The 24219-nt window shown below is 47.5% G+C and overlaps 1 protein-coding gene across 6 annotated transcripts in view; it reads left to right on the forward strand.

The window, feature by feature from the left end:
- The first annotated feature begins 10241 nt into the window (after positions 1–10241).
- TBC1D10A (TBC1 domain family member 10A) overlaps positions 10242–24219 on the forward strand; it is a 32726-nt gene continuing 18748 nt past the window's right edge. For 2 of the 6 annotated variants that reach the window (XM_036276479.1, XM_036276483.1), the window contains exon 1: positions 15129–15426. Coding sequence is in view for 1 of the 6 variants with exons in the window: in XM_036276478.1 (XP_036132371.1) it covers positions 10300–10508 (209 nt within the window). In the remaining 5 variants the exon portion in view is untranslated. Of the gene's footprint in view, positions 10509–13648; positions 13747–15127; positions 15427–24219 lie in introns of those variants that run through there. The other 4 variants (XM_036276480.1, XM_036276478.1, XM_036276484.1 and 1 more) reach the window with 4 other exon arrangements.

A 24219-nucleotide genomic window follows, 5' to 3' on the forward strand; every position in this document is an offset into this window, starting at 1 on the left:
TTTGCTTTTGCAGCTTATTAAGTTTTCATTTTTTACTGTACATTTCATTTCTTTTTTGTTAACTTTTCATTTACATTTCATGTCTTTTTTGTTTTTTTATTTTTTGGTTAATCCTTACTTGATATTTTTCCATTGACTTTTTTAGATAGAGCGGAAGGGAGGGAGGGAGACGGAGAGAGAGAGAAACAAACATTAATGTGTGAGACACATTGATTGGTTGGTTGCCTCCCACACAACCCCGATTGGGGCCAGGGATCAAACTGCAACCCAGATACATGCCCTTGACCGGGAATTGAATCCATGACCCTTTGGTCTGAGGGCTGACACCCTAACCGCTCAGCCTAACCAGCCAACGCAATGTCCTTTTTGATTTTAAAGTATTTATAGATTCAACAGTACATTAGACATGTACTGCATATAAGAAAAGTTAAAATGGAATCGTTTGGGAGTGTGGAACAGATTAATCCAATTTACATTATTTGTAATGGGAAAAATGATTGTTTTCAAACAGCCTTTCAGAATGAATGAAATTTGAGAACTGAAGTTCCACTCTATTTAATTGTGCTAAGGCCATGAACTATTCTAAGGACTTTCAAGTTTAACCAATTTACCCCTTAATTGTCTTAAACACTCTTACCAATTTTAACTCATGTAATCCTGATGTGAGTATTCCTGTTTTAGAGGAGGGAGGGTAAAATAGCACCTACTCATTAGCTCACAGTCTGAAAGTCAGAAGTCTAGTCATGGTGTGGCTGGGTTCTCTGCTCTGGGTCTCACAAGGCTGAGATCAAGATACTGGCTGGGCTGCATTTTCTCTGGAGGCTCAGTGGAAGAATCTGTTCCAAGCTCCTTGATCTGGCTGATTTCAGTTCCTTGTGGGTGACCCTATTTCCTTGGTATCTGTCAGCTGGGGGTGACTCTCAGTTCTGAGGCTACCTGCATTTCTTGGAACTTGGCTCTCTCCATCTTCAAAGTCAGCAATGATGTGTTGAATCCTTCTAGTTCTGAATCTCTCTGACTACTGAGTATTCCTGTTTTTACCCTTGAGTAAACTGAGGCACAGATAGGATAAGACATATATCCACAGTCACAGTAAAGAAGTGAAAAGAGCCCAGCCGGTGTGGCTCAGTGGTTAAGTGTCGACCCATGCACCAAGAGGTCGCTGATTTGATTCCCAGTCAGGGCACATGCCTAGGTTGTGGGCCTAATCCCCAACTGGGGGCATGCAGGAGGCAGCCAATCATTGTTCTCCCTCATCGATGTTCTCGCTCATTGATGTTTCTCTCTCTCTTCCTCTCTCTCTAAAAATCATTATTTTAAAAAAAAGTGAAAGGAGCCCTTGCTAGTGTGGTTCTGTGGTTAGAGCACTGGCCCATGCATCGAAGGGTCTCAGGTTTGGTTCTTGGTCAAGGGCACGACCTGGGTTGCAGGTTCAATTCCCAGCCCCGGACAGGGTGTGTACAGGAGGCCCGCAAAAAAAAAAAAAAATCAATGGAAAAAATACCCCAGGGTGAGGATTAACAACAACAAGATGAAAAGGAAATGTGCAAAACACTTGTCACAATCCTTGCTCTCTAGTAAGGGCCAGACGGAGGCTATTATTTTTGGAACTGTGCTATCACAGTGAGATAAGTGCTGCTGCTGTAGGTGTTCTGAGGGAGGAAAGTGAAAGCCTGAGAGAACTGTTTCCTGGTTTTAAATCTAAAGCTGATTTCATTCTGAACATCTCACGTGTATGTTCCCCGACAGTTCCCAGAGCCTTTTCTTTGTAGTCCCTCCATTTGATGCACCTAGCTGCCCCATGATATCATCATCTCCAGGGCTCAGTGGGGTAAGGCCATTCTCAAGGTCATAGAACCAGTATTTTAGTCACCACCCTGCCCTATCTCACCTCCCACCAAGCTCAGAGCTCCTAAGGCTCAGATGGCTCCTCTACAGTGCCAATTGTATGGCTCCATTACAAACTGCTGGACCAAGTTTTTAACTTGGTCTGTGGGATGTTATTCCTCACCCTTTTTGACATTTGCCTCCTGCTTGGTTGCTGCAAGTTTTCTCCAGGGGCCCAGGCTAAAATTTGGCTTTCTAAAGTGGGCTCTGTGGTTGGAGTGCCTAAAATGAACCCACTGCTAGTTGCTTCTTCATGGCCAACACCAAAAATCCCCCTGAACACCACCTGGGTCTCATTCCAAGAGGGAAGGGATCAGGAGACCTGGGGGGGAGGCCCACACTCCAGGCTCTCCTTTCTTCCTGGGATTGGCTCTAGAGATGGACAGGGCACTCTCCTCCACAGACTGGCACATCCCACAGGCCCTCCATGACTGAGACTGACCGGAGGTTAGGAATGCTGCGGGGTGGAATGTGAGTGAAAGGGGCCTTTGAGCTGCCCTCTGGGGCCCAACCCAGCTTCCTGGAGCTTCTGAATGAACATCTGTCCTGGCTCAGCCGCAGAAGGCCCATTGACCACAAGGAAGCCTTGTGACTGTCAGAGGCCATAGGCCCAGCATGTGGCCCAGAACTCTGCATTTCTTGTTTAGGGCCTGCAGCATGTAGGCAGCTCCTTGCTTGCACAGATTTTTTGTTCTCATTGCCATCCTCTGAGGATTATCTGCCCCATTGTTTGGATGAGGTAGATTCAAGGTAAAGTAGCCAGTGAGGGCTCTGGAAGGCCAAAGCAGCTCTCCCATTCTTCACTGCCCTCACTGCTTCACCAGATTGGACTATGAAATGAAATGGAGACAAATGTTCCTGGTGTGGCTTTGCAGGGAAAACTAGACACAACTGGATGCTTTCACAGTCACCATAATTTTAAAGACTTGCTTGCAGAGGGCTCCAGGAGTAGTAGACATTAAGGAATTTCACTTTCAATTGCACCAGCTGCTCAAAATGAGTACTTGTCATGTAACCCAGAGGAGGCCAGGAACAATTAGACCTATTTCACTTTTAAAAATTATAGTATTGCCCTGGCCAGTTTGGCTCAGCGGTTAAAGCGTTGGCCTGCGGTCTGGAGAGATCTGGGTTTGGTTCCTGCTAAGGGCACGTGCCTGGGTTGCAGTTTGTTCCTGGCCCTGGTTGGGTCGTGTGGGTGGCAACCACTTGATGTGTCCCTTTCACGTCGATGTTTCTCTCTCTCTCTCCCTCCCACTCTATCGGAACAAAATATCAAAAAATGTCCTTGGGTGAGGATAAAAAAAAGAAATTACAGTATTGCATAAAGGTTATATTAGGTTATGTTAGGCTATATACTTGAATGGAAATATGTGGTGTAGTAGTATAGTTATAGCAATCCTTATATGTAATATTTCACTTATTCCTGTAATTCAAAAAGAAAAAAAAATGTAAAATATAGTTCATGTTTAAGAGTATAGGCCGGTTTGGCTCAGCGGTTAGAGCGTCGGCCTGCGGTCCAGAGAGACCGGGGCTCGGTTCCTGCTAAGGGCACATACCTCGGCTGTAGTTTGTCCCTGGCCCTGGTTGGGTCGTGTGGGTGGCAACCACTCAATATGTCCCTTTCACATTGATGTTTCTCTCTCTCCCTCCCACTCTATCTGAACAAAAAAGGAAAAAATGTCCTCGGGTGAGGATAAAAAAAAAAAATGCATAAATACTGGCCTGGCCAGTTTGGTTCAGCAGTTAGTGTCGACCCTTGGACCAATGAGACGCAGGTTCGATTCCGGTTAAGGGCATGTACCTCAGTTACAGGTGTGATCCCTGGGCCAGGTCTGGGTGTGTGCGGGAGGCAAACAGTTGATGTGTATCTCTCACATGGATGTAAAGTATATATATTAGTATATTAGATTTGTTTAAAGTTTACTTTTTAAAGATAAAAGTAAAATGTAAGATCTTGAGGTTAATAATATTAACTCTATCTGATTTAGGGATTTGCTCTTAACTATCCTACATTGTTAAAAAGTGAGTAATTCACCCAGCCTGTGTGGCTCAGTGGTTGACGTTGACCCATGCAGCAAGAGGTTGCTGCTTCGATTCCTGGTTGGGGCACGCACCCAGGTTGCAGGCTCAATCCCCATCTATGTTCTCTCTCATCGATATTTCTATCCCTTTCTCCCTCTCTCTATAAAATCAATAAAGAAAAATATTTTTAAAATAAATAAAAAGTGAGCCCTGGCCAGTTTGGCTTAGCAGTTAGAGCGTCGGCCTGCGGTTCTGTGAGACCCGGGTTCGGTTCCCGCTAAGGGCACGTACCTCGGTTGCAGTTTGTCCCCGGCCCTGGTCGGTCGTGCGGGTGGCAACCACTCGATGTGTTCCTTTCACATTGATGTTTCTCTCTCTCTCTCTGTTCCTCTCTCTCCCTCCCACTCTACCAGAACAAAAAAATGGGAAAATGTCCTCGGGTGAGGATAAAAATAAATAAATAAATAAATAAATAAATAAATAAATAAATAAAAAGTGAGTACTTCTAGGTACTGCTGAGCCATACAATCCATGAAGACAATAAATTCCTATTCCTTATCATATCATTAAAGAAATTACTATTGTTCTAAGCTGAATTCAATTAAGTCAGTGTTCCCTACCCCTGAGCTGTTGTGATTAGATTAGAGATAGGCATGTGTATATAAACAGATAATACATAAAAAGAATACAGCCTCCTCACCATTAAACAGAAGCTATCAGGAGTCATTCATTGTGTGGAAGAAAGATGTGAGCCTAGAGCTGCTGCCATGAGGGGCTCTAGCTTGAGGCTGAAGCAACCATAGGAAGAACAAAAAAGTAGAAAAAGGGGAAATGAGGCTGATAGTCCCTGGGGATAACCTCTGGATCAAACTGCTCCTGAAACTTGCTTACCTTTGAATTTTTTTAAGGTATGGCACCCACTAAATGCAGTTTTGGGTTAAGCCCATTTGAGCTGGGTTCTCTGCCACTTGGACCAAAAGACTGTTAATTGTTGTCCGGACGGTGTGGCTCAGTGGTTGAGTGTCGACCCCTGCACCAAGAGGTCGCCAGTTTGATTCCTGGTCAGGACACATGCCCACGTTGTAGGCCTGATCCCCAGTAGGGGGCATGCAGGAGGCAGCCAATCAGTGTTCACTCTCATTGATGTTTCTCTCTCCTTCTCCCTTCCTCTCTCCCTAAAAAAAAAAATCAATAAAGGAAAGAAAAGATTGTTAATTGATATTCTCAGTGTAGGGATAAAGAAGCTTTACAGCCCTGGCCGGTTTGGCTCAGCGGTTAGAGTGGCAGCCTGTGGTCCAGAGAGACCCGGGTTCGGTTCCCGCTAAGGGCACGTACCTCGGTTGCAGTTTGTCCTCGGCCCTGGTTGGGTCATGTGGGGGGCAACCACTCGATGTGTCCCTTTCATGTCGATGTTTCTCTCTCTCTCTCTCTCCCCCTCCCACTCTACCTGAACAAAAAATGGAAAAATATCCTCGGGTGAGGATAGAAAAAAAAAGAAGAAGCTTTACAGTTTGCCTGTTCATCAAAGGCTATTGGGTACCTTCTGAACCACTGTTGTCATTATAAATAAAGACTATCACATCTGGATATCTGACAGATTTCCTGAGCATATGCAAACTCTACATACCAAGAGAGCACTACAAGGGGGCCTGTGTGAACACCTTGGGCTAAACTTTCAGGAATGACCTGCATGAGACTCCAGGTTATCAATATATTCCTATAGCCCTGGTCAAGCATCTCATCCTCAAAAGAACCCCTATAGCGGTCAGTCTATCAGGATGTTTCACAGCATTGCCAAAGACCTCTCATTTTGTACCCCAGTGAACCACATGATTCTGCAGGCCATTCCTTGGGATTGTTCATTCACTCCTGCTTTCTCACTACAGTCTATCCACACCACCTGAGCCTGTTTCTTTTTCAAGGGCTTTGCACTCTGCCCTACTTCCTTCACACTATTCTAGGTCCTCAGCGAGGCTTCATTTCCATCTGCCCCCACAAGCCCCACCTCAGCCCCCAGCATTATCTATACCTTACCCTGACTTTTTTTCCTTTTCACACTACCTGAAATACTCCTTCCTCTCCTGGAATATAAACTCTATTGAGCCAGGACTTCATCTCTTTGGTTCATTAGAGTAATATCAAACAAGTTAAAGGGATCTGGAGTTTGAAGTAAAGAAACCTAACATTTATTGAGAGTGTCCACTATGTGCTGGAGGCTTCAGTGACATAGCTCGCTGAATTCACTGAGTAATTAACATTTCTATTTTTCAGAAGAGGAAACAGGTTCTGAGAAGTTAAATGATTTTGCACAAGAACATCAGTTATTGAGAAGGCACAGCCATGAAACAAAGATTCCCAAACCATGTGTGTCATTGGTTAAATTAGGTAAACTTTCCTGCTGCAGCAACAGGCTGTGATGAGAAACACACAAGGCAATAATGAATTTGTAAGTCCTTTGCCAACTACAAATGCCACCACTCTTGGCTTCCATTTATTGGTTATCTTCATGTGCCAGATGCTTAGCACATACTATCACACTGAAGTCTCAGAACAACTCTTGTATTTTTTTCAGTATTTCCGTTTTGCAGATGAGGAAATGGGCTCAAAAAGAAGTGATTTGCTCAAGGTCACATAGTGACAGAGCCGAGATTTGAATCCTGAGTGATCTAATGTAAGAAAATTAGAAATGCCCTGGCTGGTTTGGCTCAGCAGTTAGAGTGTTGACCTGCAGACCAATGAGTCGCAGGTTTGATTCTGGCAAGGGCACGTACCTAGGTTGCAATTTGTCCCCGGCCCTGGTAGAATTCGTGCAGGAGGTAACCAGTCGATGTGTCCCTCTCACATGGATGTTTCTCTCTCTCTCCTTCCCTCCCACTCTATCTGAAGATGAATAGAAAAATATCCTTGGGTGAGGATTAAAAAATAAATTAAAAAAAAAAAAGCCTGGCCCATGTGGCTCAGTGGTTGAGCGTCAACCCATGCACCAAGAGGTCACTGATTCGATTCCCGGTCAGGGCACAAGCCCAGGTTGTGGGCCAAATCCCTGGTGGGGGGCATGCAGGAGGCAGCCAATTGATGTTCTCTCTCATTGATGTTTCTACCTCTTCCTCTCTCTCCCTTTCTCTCTCTCTAACAGTCAATAAAGAAAAAATAATAATAAATCGTTAAAAAAAGAAAATTAGAAGCTGGGGTATAAAGGTCTTTACTTGAGAAACATCTATCCAGTCTCCCAAAGATGGACACCTGGGTTTCTCTAACCCATCCCCATCCCACCCCACCCCAAATACCCCTGGGGTGAACATCACTGTACATGTGCCTGTACAGAACTGAACATGTTTTGAATATGACCCTAGGACCAGAATTATGGAGTCAAAGGGTTGTAGATACTTTGCCAGGCTTGGGGCTTTGTATCTGCTCCAGGTGTATATGGCTCCTCTCTCCCTTTCTTGGGATAGGCCCACATCCATTATGCCCCTCCTGGGAGCTGGGACTAAGAGCCCACCACTCTGTCTGGAGCCACTGGAGAGGAGGAACATCCTCCTAGACTGAGAATTTTTTTTTTTAATCCTCATCCTAGGCTATTTTTCCATTGATACTAAGACAGAGTGGGAGGGAGGGGCAGAGGGGGGAGAGAGAGAAAGAAACATCAATGTGAGAGAGACACATCGTTCGGCTGCCTCCCAAAAGGCCCCAACCTGGGCCAGGGATTGAACCACAACCAAGGTACATGCCTTTGACTGGAATCGGCCGATGCTCCAACTGATGAGTCAAACCAACTAGGGTGAGAATTTTAAAAAAAAATATGTTTTTATTGATTTTCTAGAGAGAGAGGAAGGGAGAGAGAGCGAGAGAAACATTGATATGAGAGAGAAACATCGATCGGCTGCCTCCTGCATGCCCTACTGAGGATCGAGCCCGCATCTGGTTATGTGCCCTGACTGGGATTTGAACTGGTACTTCTGTTAATGGGACAGTGCTCAATCCAGAACCACACCAGCTGGGCTAGACTGATAATTTAAGATCAAAATAGCTTGTGCCCACTTCCTTATCTGCTGTTGCCCTGTTTATGGATAACCAGAAACCTATGGAATGTGAAGACTGTACAGCAAAGTCTTCAAGAATGTCTGGGCCACATGGCATCAAGGAAATGACTGGTGAAATCACTGAAGTCTTAAGACTCGCCTCTTGGGACTTGGTTTGGTTCCCCTAGCAGCCAGCCTGTCCCAGGCCCTATAGCTCTTTCATTCCTTTCCTGTCTCTGGACTTGTCTCCCTTACAGGTCTGCAGTAGAGTGTCAGATGATAACATGGTACTGAACTTAAGTGAAGAGCTATCATTATGGCTCTAAGTGTTGACAATCCCTGGGGTCAGAAGTAGGCTGGTGGGAGCAAAGTCTGTGTAGATACAATTGGTTCATGCCTCCCAATATAAGCTTTTGGTAAGAGCTAGGTTCAAATCCTGGCTCTGCCACACCCTGATTAGTTCTGGTACCCTAGAGAGCTGACTTCACTTCCCTGCACCTCAGTTTTCTTAACTGTAAAATGGGACAAATAATAGCATCTACCTTGTTGCTGAAAGATTATAAGAGATGGTCTGACCAATTTGGAAAACAGCTTGCCAGTTCCTCAAGAGGTTTAAACAGAGTTACCATGTGACCCAGAAATTCCCACTCCTAGGTATTTAGCCAACAGAAACAAAAATATTTTCCCACAAAAGTTTGTACCTCAATGTTCATAGCAGCCATATTCAAAATAGCCCCAAAATAGAAATAATCAAATGACCATGACTGACAAATGGATAAACAAAATGTTTCCATATGACGGAATATTATTCAGCCAGAAAGAGAAATAAAGTAATGGTATATGCTACAACATGAATGAACCTTGAAAACACTATATGCTAAGTGAAATAAGTCAGATACTCAGAGGCCACATACTATATATTTCCATTTATATGAAATGTCCAGAAAAGGCAAATCTCCAGAGACAGAAAGCAGATTAGTGGTTGCCAGGGACTGGAGGAGGAAGGTTCCGGAGTGACTGCTGGTGGATAGGAATTTCTTTTGGGAGTGATAAAAATATTTTAAAACTAGATTATGGTGACAGTTGCACAACTCTGTAGGCTTAAAACCACTGAATTATACACTTTAAACAGGTGATTTTTTACGGTATGTTGATTATATCTTAAAGCTGGGGGGGGGGATTATAAGAGAAAGTAGGTAGAACTTTGGGCAGTGTGTGGCTCAATAAATGTTGGTTATTATTATCTTTAATTAAATGTAATTTTTGTTAATTCTTACTTGACAATATTTTTCCATTAGGCCCTGGCCGGTTTGGCTCAGCGGTTAGAGCATCGGCCTGCGGTCCAGAGAGACTCGGGTTCCTTGCCTTCTGGGGCACGTATCTCGGTTGCAGTTTGTCCCCAGCCCTGGTTGGGTCGTGCGGGAGGCAGCCACTCGATGTGCCCTTTCACGTCAATGTTTCTCTCTCTCTTCCTCTTTCCCTCCCACTCTATCTGAACAAAAAATGGAAAAATGCCCTCTGGTGAGGATAAAAAAAGAAAAGAAAGAGAGGGAGTGAGTGAGAGAGAGCGAGAGCGAGAGAGAAACATCCATTGGTTGCCTCCTACACTACCCGGGGATCAAACCTGCAACCCAGGTATATGCCCTTGACCAGAATCCAACCTGTGACCCTTCGGTCCATGGGCTGACGGTCCAACCGCTGAACCAAACCGGCTAAGGCTCTTTTTTTAATTAAAATGTTTTATTGTTGACACTATTGCAGATGTCTCCCTGGTTATTATTCTTAATAGGCCTCTCACGAGCTCACTTAAAGCCCAAGAAGCAGTGAACAGCGGGAAGGAGCTGTTGAACTGTGTTTCTGGGCTAGTCCCTGAACCTATCCTGAATCTCCTCAGAGCTCCTCATCAGTGAATAGATGAAATAATCCTCACTTCGCGTCCTTGGGATCTCGCGAGGGGCCAGGGCTCTTGAGAAAGATGCGGAATACTCAGTGGACGCCCTCCGCCACTGCCTGCGCGGCACTACAGGTGACACACCCGGCTCCGGCTAACCCGGAAAGGACAGAAGAGCACTTTCAGGTGAGCTCTGGTGATTGGCAGCCAGGCGGGGAGGGCTCCGATGACGGCCGCCCCGCCTCCTCACGTCGGGCAGGTTGGCGCCATCCTGGGGGAGGTGGGCGGGCCCAGGGGTTCGCGTCGCCCATTGGGCGTGAGGGGGAAGAGCGCCTAGGCCCCCGCCTCCGTCCTTGCCGCGGCCAATAGGCGCGGCGCATGGGCGGGGCGTCGGCGGCGTCGGCGGTGGCTGAGGCGGCTGAAGCGGCTGAGGCGGCTGAGGTGTCCGCTGAGGCTGAGGCGGCGGGCGCGGCCGTAATGGCGAAGAGCCCTGGAGAGAACGGGCCGCGCTCGCCTGCGGCGGGGGGAAGTCTTTCGGGAACCCGGGAGAGCCTGGCTCCGGGCCCCGACGCAGCGGCCAACGACGAGCTCAGCTCTCTCGGCTCCGACTCAGAGGCCAACGGCTTCGCTGAGCGCCGCATCGACAAGTTCGGCTTCATCGTGGGCTCGCAGGGGGCCGAGGGCTCGTGAGTAGCGCCTGGGGTCGGGGACCGGCGCCGGGCGCGGCACCCGCGGTGGGGGTTGAGGGGCTCGATGCGGACAGACGCCCTCAGGACAGACCGATATGTCCCTCTCCCAACCAGGAACTACCGACCCTCCCCTGCCCCACCCTCACCGTGAGCCTACTTCTGACCGATTGACAAACTAACCCCACCTCCCCCGCTGCCTCCACCCTTCGATAAACCTCCTCCCAAATTCGGGACAGACTCTTGGCCCAACATCACTGCTGCCACCGGCCTTAGGGCTGATTGACTTTGCCACCCTCCGACAGGCTCGCAGATGGCTACCCCTCCCCCAACAGACATATTTTCTATGCTCCTTCCCCGCCAAAGCCCACAGACGCCCTTGTCTCAGCACCTCACTACCCATCATTAGGGGGTCATCTTAGGCAGAGTTCAAAGGGACAAACTGTCCTCCCCCCATCTCACTCCAGAGCAGAAACAGACCTCTGGGTGGACCCACATTGGTCAGCTAGGGTACAGACAGTTCCACCCTGGGGCAGACAGTCCCTTCCCCGCATGGAACGGTCCCAAGTGTTCTCCCCTTCCCCATCAGAGGCAGATTTTTTCCCGTCACTGGCAACAGGTGGGCAGACAGTCCCCTCTCCCACAGGGTGACAGTGCCTCACCTCCAGGACAGACTGTGGGCTGTCTCTGTGTATACTGTGGAAATACGCACCTCCTCTTACAACAGACTGGGGGAGGGAGTGCGGGCAGGGAGACAGCAGGATCCAGGCCCCTACCCCCAGAGCAGCCAGGCACCCAGCTGTCAGGCAGAGAAATGTGAGGCAGTGGAGCACCACCTTCCTTCCAAGCTGGGTAAACTGGGCAGTCACACTGCCCCACAGAACCCCCAGAGCCCAGTCCTCAGAGAGAGCGTATTTATAGGCTGGCACCCCCTGTTCCCATCCTAGCTGTCCTGGCACATGAGACCAGTGTTCTGCACAGAACTGACAAGACTCTTGTGATATGCCTCCCCTTTAACAGAGATAGACCAATACAGTCACCTGTGGGGTCCTACAGCACTGCTAAGTGCCATGACCCTCCTCCAGAGGGTCCTTCCTCCCCTTCTCTGACTAGTTGTGACTACCCAAGGCGCCTGCGGCCTCTCTTACACTTCTGGAAGTGTAAGAAACTCACCCCACACAAGCAGCCCCATCAAGGTCACTTCCAGGATTTTCCCCATTCCCAAAGCTTCATATTCACCAGGCCTCCTCCTCCTTTGGAGAAATGTAGGCCCCTCCCCTAAGGAGAGTTCTCTCCTACCCACTAGATCTGTGTCCTCTAAACTCTCCCCATTTGCTTATACCAGGCTAAGCCTAGTCCAGTCCAGGACTCAGAGAGCACCCCTTATTCTGATCCCTCATCCTGAATGACATTTTGTCACAGTTCTCTAGGGATTAGTTTGTGAGAACCCAAAGGAGATTTAAGATATATTTTTAATTGAGGGGCTGTCACCCTGGGACCAGGGCCCTGGGAGGGATAAAGTCTTGAGAAATGGGAAAGGAGTTTCTAGTTATATTTGTGTGTTCTTGGAAGGAAGAACTCAGATTTTCTGGTGAATTCTGAGTGGTAAGAATTCCTACTAATTCCTACTACATGTTTATCGGGCATTTAACCACATCTTGGGGTACAGAGCAGTGCGGTATGGTGGAAAACGGCCAGACAGAGGAAGAACTCACACTTGCTGGCTGTGTAACCTTGGGCAAGATCCTGATTCTCTGAGCCTGTTTATTTACTGTAAAGGGCAACAGTAACACCTACTCCCAAGATTACCGTGGGGATTAAGTGAAATCAGGTATGTAAAGGTGCCTAGCATAGTACCTGGCACAAGTAGTGGCCCAGAAAATGTTAGTTTTCTTTCTTTTCCTTCTAAGGGTCTGAAAATTGAGAAAAATGAGGGCGTACCTCTGGTATTTGTGGACAGAGAGAGGCCCCAGTGGGAGCACCTCCCTTTGGCTGTAGTCCCCAGCCAGGCCGCCAGACATCTGTCTTCCCCACCCACCAACCACAAACCCGGGCTTTGCAGACACCCTCTGCATCACTGGTATCTGTAGGCCTGGGGCTGAGGTGGGATCATAGGTCCCCTCCTTTCTCCTGCCTCATTTTCTTGACCCTGTTGGGTACCCTAAAATCTCTAGTGTCTGAAAGCTTTGATGTTCCCTGCTTTGTTTATGTTGTGGTTCAAAAAAAGCCAAAAGTAAGTCCTTGCCCATAGCCATAAGAGGGGAAGTTATGGGAAGTTTCAGGGTGACCGCCCTGAACCCAGGGCGGTCTCGTGGTTGAGGGCTAGGAGTCCATGTGCCATCCCAAGAAGTGAAACATTAGCACTGATTGCAGTAGTGGAGATGGTGGGGACTCTGGCTCCAGATTAAAGGTTCATTTCAGCCATCCTAGGCCAAAGGTTGTCTCAAAATGATCAGTTTTGGCAGTTGCTGGGGGCCAGGGAAATGGGGAAGAAAGCAGGTCGGAGGCTGCCCCATTCAGGTTACTATTAGGTGCCTGGCAAGAGCAGATCTTTTTTAAAAAATATTTTTTCTTTATTGATTTTAGAGAGAGAGGAAGGGAGAAGGAGAGTGAGATAGAAGCATTTGATGAGAGAGAACATCAATTAGCTGCCTCTTCCATGTCCCCCACAGGCCCCCCACATGCCCCCACTGAGGATCGGGCCCACAACCTGGGCATGTGCCCTGACCAGGAATCAAACTGGTGGCCTCTTGGTGCATGGGTCAGTGCTCAACCACTGAGCCACACCAGCCAGGCACATGAGTAAGATCATTTTTTTTTTTTATCCTCACCAGAGGACATCTTTTTGCATTTATCTTCAGATAGAGCGGGAAGGAGAGATGAAGGGAGAGAGAGAGAAACATTGATGTGAGAGAGACACATCAAGTGGTTGCCACCCATACAATCTCAACTGGGGCCGGGGACAAACTGTAACTGAGGTACGTGCCCTTAGCAGAACCGAACCCGGGACTCTCTGGCCCGTGGGCTGATGCTGTAACCGCTGAGCCAAACCGGCCAGGGCACACGAGTAGATCTTAATCATAGACTGTTTGAGTTGGAAGGATCTTAAGATTGATCAGTTTAGTCCTTACTTATTTTACAGATGAGGAAACTGAGGTCCAGAGAGGAGAATAACTTGTTTATGATCACATAACATATTAATAGAACGAAGACTTGAACCCATATTTCTGACTTCCAGGTCATTACAGTTTCCATTGCCTTCATAATCCATTAATATTCCTATGGTCCTAGCAGAAAAATCAGGTGCCAGACAGATAGAACCTACCTACTACCCTCACCTTCCTTGGCTCAGCTGAGCACCTTTGACTCTCTCAGCAGTGTAGGAGGCCAACAGGGACCATCCAGCAAGGGTATGTGTGTGTTGTCATTACCAGTTCATTAGACTGATCAGCTTTAGAGCTAGTACCAGACTTATTCACCTTTTCTCCTCAGGCCTGCAGCAAAATAAATGATTAGTTAATATTTACTTACTAAATAACATTTACTGACAGACACTTCAAGTCAGAAAGCTGAAAGTGATCTTAGAGATAGCTGTCATCATACAGATTGGTAAACTGAGGCTTGAAAGAAATGATTAGCCTTACCTCTTCAGTCTATTAGGAGCAACATCAGGAATTGAACCTAGAACTCCTGATTTCTAGCCCTAGGCCTTTTTTACTTCTTTAGCTTATTTATCTTTTGAGCCTACTCTGCAGAGAACCTTTGGTGGGACTAAGATGGTCCCTACCCACTTGAGCAGTGGCCAGTAAGTGGAGAAAGGCAAGAAAGCAGCCAGCCAGTGAAGAGCCCTGTGGGTGGCATAGACACAGACGTGGATGTTGGCAGCATTAGTTCTTTTGGCTTGGCTGGGAAATTAGCTGATGTTGAAGCCTGGGAAGGACCAGACGGAGAGAAAAAAATGTCCCCAGCAAGGAAGGGTGGGAGTAGTAATGTTCCCATTCCTATAACTTTGGGGGTAGGAAGAACAGACCTTGTTTTTTTTTTGTTTATTTTGTTTTTGGCTAGGGGTGTGTGTGTGGGGGTGCAGTCCATTTTGTAGCATAGAGGAGGTGGTCAGGAAGGGAAAGATACAGATACCAGGTCTCTTGGACTCAGGGAGATGGCCTGAGAGGTGGGTCCCTGACCTCCCTCTTCTTTTCCCATGTGATTATCAGAACTGGCCTCCTGAGGCTGGAACTTCCCACCCAGCTTCAGTCTGCTCAGTGTAGCAGGCCAGATGAGGTGAGGAGGTATGTTCTCTAGGATCCCGTGGGTGTTGGCTTCCTGTTAGGGGAGAGAGGGATCTGAGTTGGGCCCAGGGAGAAACATCTGGAACAGCAGTATTGTCTTCTGCTGATTCAGTTCTCCTGTCCCCTGGGCCCTCCACTACTTCTAGCCAATTATGGCAGCCCTATGACTTTGTAAATTGTAGAATTGGTTTAATTGGTATCCTTATAGTTTGTTCTGTGCCAGTTTTTGTTGGGGTTTGGCCATGGCCTTCCTGGCAGGCCAGAGCCTGCCTCCCTGCCTTCCCACCGCCTTTTCCAGTTTATAAACTCAGAGCATCCTATTTTCTTGAACTATTACAGTTCCCAAGAGAGCAAGGAGCTGGTAATAGAGTGGGTGGCCCATCTGGAAGGAGGCATCTGCATATGTGGGCCCTGGTCTAGTACTGTAGACCACAGGCCCTCCATTTTTTCTCCTCCTCTTCTTCCTGCAGCTTCAAAGGAAAATCCGGTTTAGTGGCCCTGTGGGTGTTCTAGAGCCTCAGACAAGACTTGACTTGGTGAAGGAGGGGGCCAGCGCACCAGCTGCTGCCCTGGGAAGGTGCCTGTATGTCCGCCTGTTAGGAAATCCTAAGCTGTGGGAAAGAGATAAGGTGATGGGGCCTGCTTGATGTTTTGTCCTCGTAGCATCTGTGTCTGAAACAGGACCTCCAGAGGGCCAGTGAGGTCTGGCTCTGGTCCAGCCACCCAATCTGGTTAGAATAAGGTGGAGGAAAGAAGGTGCTCTGTGCTCCTTCCTCATACAAGCTTTGGAGTCCGATTGTCTGTGTGACCTTGGACATGTTGCTTCACTTTTCTCAGCCTGTTTCTCGCTGAAATGATTATGATAATATTGACTGCAGGGTTTTTGTGAAGTTTAAATGAGCTGATGTTTGAAAAGAGGCTGGCTCACGGTAGGTACCCAATGAATGTTATTCCCCTTCTTAAAGACTGGAATGGTCTTGTCTTTTTATTTTCTTTCTTTCTTTGGCTCTGATGATAGGTGTGAGTGAGGTCCATCTCTCTCTCTCTTTTTTTTTTTGAGCTGCAAAGGCAGGCAAGAAAATTTTACTGAAGCGTTCCCAGGCGAGGTTCACTGGTCCATGTGGTGGGGGCCAGAGAAGTCGCTGAGTGAGGTCCATCTCTTGTGGGCAGGAGTCAACCCTAACCAATGATGAACCCTCACTTTTCTCTGAAAGGTGTGGTTATCTCTCTCTCTCTCTTTTTTTTTTTATCCTCACCTGAGGACATTTTTTGATATTTTGTTCAGATAGAGTGGAAGGGGGAGAGAGAGAGAGAGAAACATCGACGTGAAAGGGACACATTGAGTGGTCACCACCCACATGACCCAATCAGGGCCGGGGACAAACTGCAACCGAGGTACATGCCCTTAGCGGGAACCGAACCCGGGTCTCTCCAGACCACAGGCCGACACTCTAACCTCTGAGCCAAACTGGCCAGGGAATTATCTCCATTCTGTAGATGAACACTCTGAAGATCAGGAAAGAAAGTGCCCAAGGTTTGCCAGATAGTAAATGGCAGAACTGGGACTAGAACCTGTTTCTCAATGCTGAATCCAGTCACTGAACTTTGCTAAGATGGCAGCAGGCAGGGTGCCAGGTACTTGCCAGTCCCTGAGGCCCCCACACCCAGAGCAGGAGTTAGCAGAAACCTGGCTACCTCTCCATCCCAGTGTGGAGAGCAAGGCAGGTCTCAATACAGTGAAAGGCCATGGACAACTAAGTCAGAGAAGACCTGGTGAAAGAAGATTCTTGGAAGGATGTCTAGATTAGACTTGGTTTAGCTCTCCCATAGCCAGAGTCCACACTGCATTGCTCTTAATCCCTAACTACTGTGTAGTGGCCATCTGGCTTTGATATCCAGTCTGTTCCTTTTGGAAAAAAGTGTTTCTATGTAGGTAAGGGAGGGATTATGCTTTGTGTACAGGTGAGGAACCCAAAACCTGAAGAAGCTTCATAGTTAGTTAACAATGGAGCCAGATTAGGGAGAGATTCCAGATCTTCTGATTTAGCCCTTTGCTACTCCAGCTATATGGCACTGCACGTTCTCTTCTTTATTCCAAGCCAATTGAACCTCTAGGCCAGGGTGCATTGCCCACCAGAGAAGAACCCTGCCATCATCCATCCATTGTCATTGCCCTGGCTGATCACTTTCATCGTCACACTAAGGGGGAGGAGGTCTCCTTTAGTTGATTTATTTAGTTGATTTATTTTTATTAGCTTGCTTTATTTCATCTTTCTCTTTCCCTTCTCAGTCTCATTTCACCACACTCTATTCTGTGACCTGTCCAGCTCCTCAGAGGCTGTCACAGTTTAGCTCTTCACTGTTCTTCAGGTAGGGAAATAGCAGACTCAGGAGCCTGGGAGAGAAAGCCTAGGTTACTTTTGCTAGTTTATCCCTCTTAGCAGTGGGCTTATTTATAAAACATCTATTTAGCACCTACTCTGCCAGCCCCTGTGATAGAGACAAGGGATACAGAACTGAACAAGATATCTGTGTCTTGTTGCCCTCAAGGAATTCACAGATTTGTTGGAAAATGAACCACACACAAATCACTGTAATGTTGAGCAATAAAAGCTATAATTGAGGTATGTGGTTGCTCTGAGAATATAGAGGAAGAAGCAGCTAGCTCCACTTATAGGAGCCTAGAAAAAGAAGTGGCATTTGATCCAGAGCTCAGAAGTAAGGGAGGGCATTCCATTGGACAGGAGGGAACCATGTAAAAAGTGCCCCCAAAAGCCAACTGTTTGAGAAATGTGGTATGTAGAGGTGACAAGAAGAGCAGGAAGCAGGAGAATCATGTGAAGCAAGGGGAGGCTAGGAAAGTAGGTTGGGCAGACCATGCCTAGCTCTGAATGTCAGACCAAGGCCTTCTATGTTTCATCAAAGTCAGTCTGGTGCTGGTGTGGAAGATGGTACTGAGACAAGTTGGGAGAGTTTGGGACAGCCCAAAAGGGCTATGGAGAGGTCTGGAAGAGGTCTGGAGCTATGAGGATGAAGAGGCCAGCAAATCAGTAGGGCTTGGTGCCTGACTGGCTGTGTGGTCTATAGGGAGTTGGACTATAGGGAGTTGGAAGGGCTTTGGGACAGGCCAAAGTGGCCCTGGACTCTCACAGAACCAATCCTGGGGCCGTCTGGCCACAGGGAGGGAAGAGCAACTGTGACCTTTCTCTGTAGTGGACAGCGAGCTGCTGCTGACTCTGCTTTGTCATAGCCCTGGGCTCCCCAAGGTGCCTGGCATGGCTGGCATGCCCAGGGCACATCAAGGGGTTCTTTGTCTCCAGTAGGAGAGCGGGTTAGCTGGCCTGGTTGGGAGAGGGTGGGGTGAATGGTACCGAACTTTGTGGTCTCTGCCCAGTAAACATATTGGGTGGCAAGAAAGGCTTCAAGGAGAGAGGAGTAAGGTTTAAGGGCATGGACAACCTACTTTAGGGCGGTGTGTAGCTCAGGAGGGTAGATTTGGGGTTTGGGCACAGCATTAGCTGATCAAGGGGAGGCAGATGATAGCTGAAGGCTAACTTGACCTCACTTTAAGTCATTATTGTGTTCCTGGAGCTGATACCTCAGCTAGCATAGGTGGAAGCAAGTCCAGTGCCTATAAGAAGGCGAACACCTCAGCACTTCAGAGCACAACCAGCTGTTTCTCAGAGCTGAGAGATTCTGGCTAGAAATGTGAATTTAGGCTAGTAGTGGGAAAGGGCTCTGCCGGCTCCACCATTAACCTTGGTGGTATGTAACTTAGACACATCCCCTGACCTGACCAGGGGGCTAATGTTCCCTGTTTTTCATTAAGCACTTACTATGTGTGCAACCATGTGCTAGGCTTAGGGGATACAGACCTGGTCGTGCCCTCCCAGAACTTACACCCTAGCAGGGATGTCAGACATTCAACAAGTAGTTAAAGGGATAGCCTGTGTATAGAAGTATTGTGAGGATCAAATGAGATAACTAGGTTGGGAGCAAATGTAAACAAAGACTGCAGAACAGGGGTTAGGAGACTTGAGTCCAGGGCCTCACTGGGCCCCTAACTTGCTGTGTGACCTTGAGAAAATTGCTTACGCTTTCTAAGCTTGTTTCCCCCAGATAAAAACTAAGGTAGTTTTTAAAAATATATGTTTTTTGGTTTTTTTTTTCAGAGAGAGAGAGGAAGGGAGAGAGAGATAGAAATATCTATGTGAGCGAGAAACATCACCTCCTGCACGCCCCCTACTGGGGATGGACCCCACAACCTGGGCATGAACCCTGAATGGGAATCACACTGGGACCTCTCAGTCCATGGGACAATGCTCAATCTATGGAGCCACACCAGCCAGGCTAATCTAAGGCAGTTTCAACGGGATGATGTTAAAGAGTTTGTCTGCTTCTAACTTTCTGAAACTGACCTAGGAGTATATGAAAAGAGCTTTGAGAATTTTTTATGAGGTACCACACAAGTGTGAGGAGTTGTCATGGCACAGCATACAGAGGCCAATGCTTCTGACATGCTCTGATCCTCTTGTGAAATGATCTGTTTTTGTGTGTAGGACCAGTGGCCCTTGTGTTTTGGGGAGCTTAATCAAATCAAAGGATGCTTTGATTTGTCTAGCTCTTTGGTCTGCCAAGTGCTTTCAGACCCATTGCCTTGCAGGAATCTTTACAGGAGCAGTGGGAAATCAGTAGGGTAAGTTTTATTTTACCGTTTGTAGACAAGGAAACTGAGGTTGAGCGAGTGATGGAACTGGGCTTGGAACCAAGGATTCTTTCTAATTTTTCATTTTACCAAAGCTGGTGGCCACCTGTGGTTTCTTCCTGTCCCAGCCTTAAGACTTCAGCTCACCCCTAAGTATCTACTCTTCTAGTAGGTTTTTTTGTTTAGTTATTATAATGAATGGCACACTTCCTGTCCCTGTTCTCCATACACAGCTGTTCACATGTACCCCAAGACAAGGCAGAAGCAGGTGGGTAGTGAGGGGGCCTAGAAGCATAGTGTGGAGAATGCTTGTTCCTCCTCAGTGCACTCTGGGCTGTGGACTCTGTGTGTCCAGAAGAGATCCTTCCCAGTCAGCCACTTTTGGAGGATGCTGCTGCTCCCCGCCCCCCCCCCCCCCCTTCCACCATCTTAGTTTCACAAAAATAATCTAAATTTGGGTTTGGGAGAGCCTGGTTTCAAGACACCAGCAGACCTGGCTTCAAGTCCTGTCCTGTCACTTTCTTGTCATGTGACCTCTCAGAGTCTTTAAATGGGCCAGATGTTGGCATTGGGAGGCGGGGTTGTTATGAGGATTGAGGGAGGTAATGGTGGTAAAGCACAGTGTCTGCCACAAAGTAAAGGATCCATGGTACATAGCAACTCTTTAAATTTTAGTGTGAATTATATTCTGAGGTTCACTTCAGGCCTTTGACATAATAGTGAGAGAACAAAGCAGCATGGGTATGAGGATCCAGATGGCCTCATGTGCTTACCCCCTTGGGCCTTGTGGGTAAGGCAGGAACTGGTACCACTCAGCTTGTGGTCTGGAACTTTCTGGCCTGCCAGGGCAGGTTGGGAATCCCCCCAGTCAGTTCCTCATTGAGTCATTTGGAACAGAGTCTTCAGGTGACCCTGACTATGAAGGCCCTGATCTTTCTTTTTCCTTGGCCTGTGAAGATAAAGCAGAAGTGAGAACAGAGGTGGGTCTCCTGAAAGAGTCACCCAAATAATGCAGCCATAGGGCTGCTTGGAGCCTATGCCCTCCTGGGTAGTGGCAGTCACTTGTGGAAAAAGTCAGAGTTTGTTTCATAATTACCACCACTCTCCTGTGTTTTTGTGGACTTTCATCTTGGCCTTCCTGTCCTGCTTCTGAGTGACTCCTTCCATCTTCCCAGCGTAGTCACATGGTAATGCCATTTCATTTAACAGCCTACCTCGTGGACAGGCTTTCACTGACAGCACCTCATTTAATTCTGTGAGACATACTTATCATTGTAATTCCCATTTTACATAGGCAGACACCAAATTCCAGAAAGGTAAAATGAGTTGCTAAGCGTCACACAGTTTATGGCTCTGAATCCACTAAACTTCATTCTTTCTGGGAGCAGAGTTTATGTGCACTCAGCCTTGTGGATGGCACTCAGTTCTTGAGTTGAGTAGAGCAGGAGCAGAGCAGGGCCTGGATTCACCTCTTAGAGCTGTCCTCTGTTCACCTTGGGCCTTGGATAGTTACTGGCTGGCTGAAAATCTGAGTTTCTTAATCTGCATAAGGAGAGTGATAATTAGAGGACCTATCTAATGGGCTGTCATTATGATTAAATTAAATAGTGTAAGTTAAGTGTTGAGCACCATGTCTGCTGCATAGCAAGTGCCTGGTAAGTGTTATAACAGACATTCAGTTATGTTAATTGAATATCAGAATTATAATGTTGTAAAAGGCCATCATCAGGCACATCTGTGTTCAGTCCTGTGCTGGACTTAAAGGAAGATCCAGAGCTGGTATCAGGCCAGAGGCGGAGTGCTCTTTATCAAGTACTGTCTGTGCTTTACCCACCTGATCTTAAGGTAGAGGACAGTATTCCTATCTCCCTGAGGAGAAAACAAACTCAGAGTGCTGGAGGTCACAAAGCTGATGAATCTGTCAACATAGAACTAGCTAGGTACCAGGTTCTATTCTAGGCCCAGGACACACTGCAGAGAATGAGACAAGCAGAACCCCTGCCTTCCAGGGATGACTTTGTGGAATGCTGCCTCAGCAGAGTGGACAGTTGGGTGGAGAAGTGTTGCTTGCTCCACTGGACTGCTCACATTCCCCAAACAAACCAGGCCCTTTTCTATTAACTTGTGCTTGCTCATACTGGGTCTTCCACCTGGGGTGCCCTTTGCCCTTTCTCAACCTGGCCACTTCCTGTCACCCTTCAAGGACTATCTCAAAAGATAGCTCCTCTTTAAAGCTTTACCTTAATACCCTTTCTCCCATCCTGCAGGCTTCTTGTAGTCTCCTAGCACCTTTTACATGCTTCTGTGATAGCACTTTTATATGTACTAGTTTCTTACTCAGCTATCTGTTTTTGCCAGATTGACCTCCTCAAGGGCAGGGAATGTGTTTTTTCGTTTTTGTAGATTCAGGGCCTGGAAAACAGCCCCTACAGAGATGTACATGGAATATAATGAGGTGCTGATTGTGTTCTGTCCCTGGGTAGTTAGGAAAGGCTTTGTAAAGATGAGAAGAAGTCCTGACTGAGGCTTAAGAAGATGAGTGGGCCCTGGCTGGTTTAGCTCAGCGGTTAGAGCGTCGGCCTGCGGTCCTGAGAGACCCGGGTTCGGTTCCCGCTAAGGGCGCATACCTCGGTTGCAGTTTGTCCCCGGCCCTGGTCGGTTGTGCGGGTGGCAGCCACTCGATGTGTTCCCTTCACATCGATGTTTCTCTCTCTCTCTCTCTCTGTTCCTCTCTCTCTCTTCCTCCCACTCTACCTGAACAAAAAATGAAAAAATGTCCTCGGGTGAGGATAAAAAAAAAAAAAGAAGATGAGTGGGACTAAATAAAAGTGGGGATAGGGGTGAGGGAGGACAGCTCAGAGAGAGGGCTACCTAGAGATATAGGACTGGGGAAAAAAGAGGGATGTTTAGAGGGAACAGAAGTTAGGCAAGGAAGGCAGTAGGGAGCCTTGAAGGAGTCTGGGAGGAAGAGGGACTTTATGTAAGTAGTGAGTCAAGACTAATTTGGTAAGATATATCAGTAAGCCCTGGCCGGTTTGGCTCAGCGGTTAGAGTGTCGGCCTGCGGTCCCGAGAGACCTGGGTTCGGTTCCCGCTAAGGGCATGTACCTCGGTTGCAGTTTGTCCCCGGCCCTGGTTGGTCATGCGGGTGGCAGCCACTCGATGTGTCCCTTTCACATCGATGTTTCTCTCTCTCTTCCTCTCTCCCCCTCCCACTCTACCTGAACAAAAAATAGAAAAATGTCCTCAGGTGAGGATAAAAAAAAAAAAGATATATCAGTAAGATCTAGCAATTTGGTAAGGATGCTTAAGGGGGCCTTAACTTGAGTCAGGGTGACTGGGGTGCCAACAGTGAGATTGTGATCTGAGGACCTAGTTGCCAGATGTGGAATTTCAAACATTATTCTTCCTGGTAGGGATGGGGGCTTGGGGAAGGGATGTCTTTTATTGAAATTAGTCTCCATACCTTTCTACAGTTGTCAGGAAGAGTTGTCCTGGGGGTTTCTGCTTTGGTCAGTGCCTTTCCCTAGCTGAGAAAGAGAGAGAGAGAGAGAGAGAGAGAGAGAGAGAGAGAGAGAGAGAGAGATTGACCAGAGAGAGAGAGAGAGCGAGAGCCAGCAAGACTGGTGCCTAAGGAACCATTTCTTCCATCTGAATCTCAGGGTGGGGGTAGGGAGTTGAAGCTGAGCAGAGTGGAGAGCTGGGCAGAGGCCCAGGGCACTTAGGCCAGTAAAGGGTGGAGAGAACCTGTTTACCATTGTGCATTGACCCAGGGCTGGAAGGGGCAAAGCCAGGGAATTTCGTATGGGAAAGGGAGGCAGGCCCAGAACTAGTTTGCATTGGGAGTGGGGGGAGCAAGCCAGACTCATCTAGACAGGGAGCCTGGACACTGCCCTGTCTTCAAGTCAGGGGCTGCCAGACCTCAGGAGGGAGCACCAGGATGCTACCGACAGTTTCCCTTTTCCACACTGACTCACAGTGTGGCCTTGGGCAGATCACTTATCCTCTGGGCTACAGGCCTCCCTGGCTATCTGGGGAGGGAGTAGACTGACTGGGTGATCTCACAGGTCTCCCAACCCTGACAATTAGCCATTTGCACACTACCAACTCACCCTCTCTTACATTCCAGTTTCCTGTCATTGGTTATTATGGCATTGGCATAAAAGCTATTTATACATTCAGTCATTACCACCTCTTAGTTAATGAACTCCAGAAGTTGTTGCCCAGTGTGCAAAGTAGGTCAGCTTTTTATTTGTCCTCCCTTTTTCCAGCTCTGGTGGGAGAGGGAGCTCCCCCACCTTGTTGTCCCTGGATCTGTGATCAACCATATTCGCTCTTAATTTTCCACATTTTCATGTTGCTTACTCCTGCCCCTCTCAGCACAGAGGGAAGTGGTTCTCTACTGGGCGGGGAAGAAGAGGGAAGGAAATGTGACAGGTATTGAAGTGGTGTTATATGTAGGGCACTTTCTCTTTATTGGATAGTTTAGTGCTCAAGTGGCAGCTTCCACTTCTAGGTTGTGTAACCTTGGACAGATTACTCAACCATGCTGAGCTTTAGTTTTCTTGTCTATTAAATGGAGATAATAAAAGCTACTTCCTTGGGGAATTGTGTGCCTGTGTAGTACTTGGTAGAGCTAGTACACGGCCAGTGCTGAAAATGTGTCAGCTCTTGTGTGATCTTGATCACTGCCCTTTGAGAAGGTGGCATTGCCTCCA

This window comes from Molossus molossus, unplaced genomic scaffold (assembly GCF_014108415.1).
Source record: "Molossus molossus isolate mMolMol1 unplaced genomic scaffold, mMolMol1.p scaffold_m16_p_22, whole genome shotgun sequence".
Classification (NCBI taxonomy): domain Eukaryota; kingdom Metazoa; phylum Chordata; class Mammalia; order Chiroptera; family Molossidae; genus Molossus; species Molossus molossus.